This window comes from Coregonus clupeaformis, chromosome 36, assembly GCF_020615455.1.
Source record: "Coregonus clupeaformis isolate EN_2021a chromosome 36, ASM2061545v1, whole genome shotgun sequence".
Lineage (NCBI taxonomy): Eukaryota > Metazoa > Chordata > Actinopteri > Salmoniformes > Salmonidae > Coregonus > Coregonus clupeaformis.
The window spans coordinates 12,868,683-12,874,682 of NC_059227.1; the positions used below are offsets into that span (position 1 = coordinate 12,868,683).

General features: G+C 41.0%; 1 protein-coding gene across 1 annotated transcript in view; it reads left to right on the plus strand.

Moving 5' to 3' along the window:
- Positions 1 to 5,072, plus strand: part of nudt14 (nudix (nucleoside diphosphate linked moiety X)-type motif 14) — a 76,407-nt gene extending 71,335 nt beyond the window's left edge. Inside the window, exon 5 of the mRNA XM_041865422.2 lies at positions 2,210 to 5,072. Coding sequence (XP_041721356.1) covers positions 2,210 to 2,459 — 250 coding nt within the window. The 3' untranslated portion in view covers positions 2,460 to 5,072. The remainder of the gene's footprint in view (positions 1 to 2,209) is intronic.
- The last annotated feature ends 928 nt before the right edge of the window (positions 5,073 to 6,000 follow it).

Sequence of the window (6,000 nt, forward strand, 5' to 3'; positions counted from 1 at the left end):
GAGCCAGTTTCATCATAGCGCTTGATGGTTTTTGCAACTGCACTTGAAGAAACTTTCAAAGTTCTTGAAATGTTCCGTATTGACTGACCTTCATGTCTTAAAATAATGATGGACTGTTGTTTCTCTTTGCTTATTTGAGCTGTTCTTGCCATAATATGGACTTGGTCTTTTACCAAATAGGGCTGTCTTCTGTATATCTCTCTCCCCCCTTGAAAAGGAGATGGTAACCAGGGCCTTTGGAGTACCAACTATCCATCCATCATGATGTCCAAAGACAGTTTCAAACAATTACAAACAACGGTTAATAGTATGTATATATATATATATGTGTGTATATATATATATATATATATATATATATATATATATATATATATATAATTATTGTAAAATTAACTCTGTCCATAAGGTGTAGATAGTAATTATAGACCGGAAGTAGAGGCCTGGGCGTTGTTGTTCACTAATTTACTCCAAGTAGGGAAAGGATGGTGGGGTTGAAAAGTAATAAAGGGGAATATATATATATATATATAAAAAAAAAAAAAACATGGGGGATTGGAAGTGATGCAGACAATTACATTGATAGAAGATACAATCTATCTGCAATATTAAGCTGATCCATCCCCCCCCCAAAAAAAACAAACAACGGTTAATACTCTGACACTGTAAAACACTGCGGCGGAAAAAAGCTGAGATACGCAGCCGCACATCCCCCCTCTCTGCCTATGTTTCCTCCACCTGGAGAGTGAAGACTTCCGTTCTCCAAACATGCCTTTTGATTTGACTCCACCAGCTCCACGACTTGTGGTGGTGTATTTATCGGCATTGTTATGTGTAGGTTTTTTCCCGTCTTATTAGATGGGTATCGCCTTAACCCCCATGGCTAACCCCATGGCCCCCTATGAGGGAGTGCTTGACAAAAGTACTTAGCTCGAAACACTGTGCTCTGGGTGCTTCCGTGGTGACATGCACCCACAGGCCCCAGCCCCTTTGGGTGCCCGACTGGCTAACAATGGATGTTTGAATTCTTCCATAGTGGCAAAACAAGCGCCAGACAAACGAATGGTGTCTGTGTGTGTGGTCTCAGCCGTAAACTGGGACAATTGATTCCAGAGTAAAAATTTAAACACTTATTTTTGTAACACTGATTTAATACATATTTTACACTTTTTCTTGCTTTGCTGACACCATTCTCTGTTCAAGCATTATGGAAATTGACTTACCACCAAACCAGTATAATATTGTTTCCTGTGCCATCCTGATCACGTTCCTGTTGAATGCTTGTCAAGGTTAAAATGTTTAAACTGTGTCTGCCCACCTATATGTGAGCTTATGTCATTTAAAAAAAAATCAATTTTACAAAGTTCAGATCCAGAGCTTTGTAGTGGTATATCTATATCATACACGACAATTGGTGTAACATTGGGAAGCTATGCTGCATTGAACGTTTATATTCTCCTACATTAATTTCACATTTCCACAAACTTCAAAGTGTTTCCTTTCAAATGGTATTAATAATATGCATATCCTTGCTTCAGGTCCTGAGCTACAGGCAGTTAGATTTGGGTATGTAATTTTAGGCGAAAATTGGAAAAAAAAGAGTCCGATCCTTTAAGAGGTTAACATTCATATTTACGGATCCCATACAAGTTTGTAATTAAGGGACATGAAAGTTCACAAGTTCAAGAAGGCATTTCTGCAACAACACCCCTGGATTCAATGCAATCCTTACAACTTATCTAATCGCCTCTGCTAACTGAAATGTTGATTTGTTTCTAAATCAGACCATGATCAAACTACTAGCTATGAAACTATCAAAGTATTGCTTAGAAAAGTGTTTCCCAATCCTGGTCCTGGGAGACTCAAAACTAACTAACGCACCTGACCATCAAGCCATAATAATTAGTGGAATCAGGTGTGTTAGTGCTGGGCTGGTGGAAAAAATGGGCACCCATCCAAGACTCTGAAAAAAAGTATGCGAAGTAGGAACTAGCATAGAATGGGTCATTTTTATACAGTTGTGGTAAGAAGAAACATTTAGTTGTAGGGTTATTGCTGTCGGAAGGGCTAGTGCCCTAGCTGTGCTTGCTTCGCTCTATGTGTTTCGCATTGCAGTGTGAAATGCTAACCTGGCGCAAGTAGGCTTACACACCCGTCACATGACCTTTGACCGTGTGTGTGTGTGTGTGTGTGTAACCTCTCTCGGCAGGTCCGGCGTAGGCGTGACGGGCGCCAAGCAGACCATGTTCTACGCCGAGGTGTCGGACGAGAACTGTGTGGGTGAGGGCGGGGGCGAGCCACAGGAGGGCGAGCTGATCGAGGTGGTCAAGGTGCCCCTCCACGAGGCTATGACCTTCGCCTATGACGAGAGCATCCCCAAGACCATGGGCGTCATCTTCAGTTTCATCTGGTTCCACAACAACATGTCGCCCAAGTACAAGATCTCTACCAACGTGTAACCCACCCAACACCTGTCCCGGTCCCTGTACCCTTCAGCCTGAGGTAGAAGTTGCAGTTAACCACAGATCTGGGATCAATGACCCTAACCCATAGGCCTAATCTATACCATTAGGGGGATGGAGAAAAAATCTGATCCTTTGTCAGTGGTTAGGGACAACTTCAATCTACTCCCAACCCCTTCACCTTCGCCTTTGCCCATATACATATGTTGTCCCCAGGGCGACCATTTTTTCTCGTTACTAACTGTTATTTTTCGGAGGTTTGTCTAATTCTTATTTTTTTTATACGTGGTCTTAACTACTTTTCCTCTAAAACTTGCCATATGCTGGTGGCCAGCAGCACTTTTCGTTGTTAGTTTTCACTGTAAATGTATTACCTTTTCTCACAGAGAGGTCCAGTGTAGATAGCTACATGATAGCGTTCTCGTTCGGAGCTGCTCGTCTACCGTTGATTGGATCATGTTCCAGGAATGCAAAAATGTTGTTGCTTAGTCAGCGCCAGGGCTTGTTACGTATGTCGGACGTTGCTGAGTCTGTTTGATTACCGCAGCTGGTCCAGGCAAGCCTTGCTTACTTTCTCCACGGTCTACTCAGCCTCGAAGCCAGTGTTTCCCAATCATGGGGTGAGGGGGGTGCCCATTTTTATCCCAGCCCAGCACTAACACACCTGATTCCACTAATTATTATGGCTTGATGGTCAGGTGAGTTAGTGCTGGGTGAAACACAAATCTGCTCACCTTTTGGGTCCCCCAGGACCAGGATTGGGAAACACTTCTCTAAGCAATACTTGATAGCTGGTAGTTTGATCATGGTTTGATTTAGAAACAAATCAACAGTTCAGTTAGCAGAGGCAATTAGATAAGTTGTAAGCATTGCATTGAATCCAGGGGAGTCACTACAGTAGTGTGTGCTCTATGAGGTCACATGAAGTTGTACATTTGATAGAGGCTTCTTTTAACTACCATGGGAATATGACCTACCTCTACACTGGGTAGATTTATAACAGTAACTAATGTTGTCACAATACCAGCACCACAATACTCAGTATCACAATACTCGAAAGTATTGTAATATCATGATACTATGATACTTCTGAGTATCATGATACTGAGCATTGTAATAACACTAGTAACCACTATATAATTAATTGTGAAATTGTGAGAACCCTCTGGTGGACAATTGCTCTCACAATTATACGTGCGGGTTAGCAGGAAGGCTTCACCAATATTGGTTATAAGATCAAGAGCGTTATGTATATCTCAGACAGTGTTTTTGAGTAGGTTCAATGGGAGTTTTGTTTTGGGAAACTGAAAACCTAGCTTGTAACATGTAGGTGGAAGTTTAGCGTGCTACTTGAACCAGCTTCCTGGAACAGCACCCTGAGCCCTTAGCGCTGTGTTTTGCGATCCCCTTGTTGTTTTGAACCTGACTGCGGGGGCGGAAGAGTTTTGTTGATACCAGCACCGTCTGTGACGCTTGAAGAAAAATGGTTGCTCTTTTTAACCTGTGAAGCTGAGAGACATGGCCCAACAGTTAGACAGACCCCTCTTTTCCGTATGCCTGTTTTGGCCAGACCTCTTCAAAACACCCCCATTTCCACAGAAATCGACAACAGCAGCTATCCAAGTCTATGGTGGTTTGAAACTAGGGTTACAAAACTTTCCCAAAGCTCACAGGTTTTTCAGATATCCCGGTTGGAGGATTCCCAGCTGAAGTATTCCCTCCTTGATGATTCCCTTCAGTTTTACTGGAAATCCTCCAACTGGGATTTCTGAAAAACCTAGGAACTTTAGGAAAGGTTCCGGGATTTGCAACCCTATTTGGGACAGATGGCGCTTAAGACAACAATCAATCTCAAAAGCACTTGCTTAACATCTCAGGTCCAAACGGTTTCCCCCCCTTGACGAGGTGACATTCAGGGATCACCAATCTGCACCGTCTTAGCGATATAGTTTTTAACCATTGTGTATGGCAGTGATGTAGTAACATTTCTATATAGTTTGCAAATATTATGACCTTTTAAAGTCCTAAATGGTGAATTGACACATCTTCTCAAGACAAACCTTTCTTTTGGCAACATATTAGTGTGTGGATTCATGGCCCCTTCCGCAAAAAGTTGTTAAAGATCAATGAAGCGGTGGTTCAATTCAATTTCATAACAATTGAAAATAAGCTATTGGCTTGAAAATATGTGGCTTCCTAACCGAAGGCTTAACAGCAAGGTCTAGTAGTTGTTGGTAGAATAAGGAAACAGCAAGTTCTTAATACATAGTCGTTTACTTGTTTTGGACTTGTACAGTTTGTTACCTAGTTTAACTTTGATCACATTGGGTTAAGCTTGATATCTGAATTGGCCTGTAATTGCATTCTGGGCGTCATCATTCCATAGCCACGTAGGTCTTAACATAACAGTTGATGAAACATAAAAATATTATACATTAACTTTGTTTACATTTGTGAAAGACTGGCTCGGTTTCCCAGAGTTGTAAAAGAGGCCAGTTGTTGTATCTGGTTAGGGGCAATTCCATGGTGATGGGTAACTCAGATTTTTCACTTTCAAATGTATACTTAACAAAAACCATTGATTTCAAAGTTCAACACAACTCTATGCACAATGACTACTTTAAGCAATTTCCACTGAACATTTTACAAAAACATATTTACAGGAAGAACTGTGCAGATACAAATGTTGGTAACAGAATAAAACTGAGGGAGATTTTACTGTAATTCTGTTACCAAACTTTCATCTGCACAGTTTTTCCATTAAATGTTTTTTTTTTTTTTATGTACTGTGTAAATTATTCAAAGTAGTCATTGTGCATAGAGTTGTATGGTTTGTTAAACTTTGAAATCAATAGTTTTTGTTTGGCATACATTTTAAAGTGAAAAATCTGAGTCTGTGTAATGTCTTCTCAAACAGAGAACCAGTTTACCACCAGAAAATTACGTAATTTTTTGCCCAGCCAACTGGTTTGATTGTCCAACTGCTACAAGCCACAGTTTATCTTTCCAATGAACAATTCATCTGAAAGGCTCTTACTGCACTGTTACATCAACCATACATTTCCTGACTGATTTGAGATTCAACTAATACACTCTAGTCCACTGTATTTAATGCTTCCAGCTATGATCGCCGTGTGAGTAGCACAGCCGTTGTTTGGACTCTATTTAGGCATGAAAACTCAAACTTGATCCATGTCGGTCAGAGCATTTTGAGTGTAGGAAAAGTTGTGAGGAAGTCAGAGTAAAGCCCAGGTATCTCAAGTTGAAATCAAGTTGAAACGAGTGACCTCTCTAATACTGGTGTGTGGATAGATGGAGGATATCAGTAATGACGATGCTGTTAGAAGGCAAGGTAAACTGTTAAATAGTTTTAACCAGGGGTGTTTCCCTTACCATAACATTGTAAAGGGGAGGACTTGATCATAGTCTTCTTGACCTCAAAAGGACTGGACTGCGGCCTTCCATAGCCAATGTGGGCCCTTTTCCCCTGAGCAGGTAGTTAGCTATTTGGAATCATTCCGCAATCAAGTATCAGGAT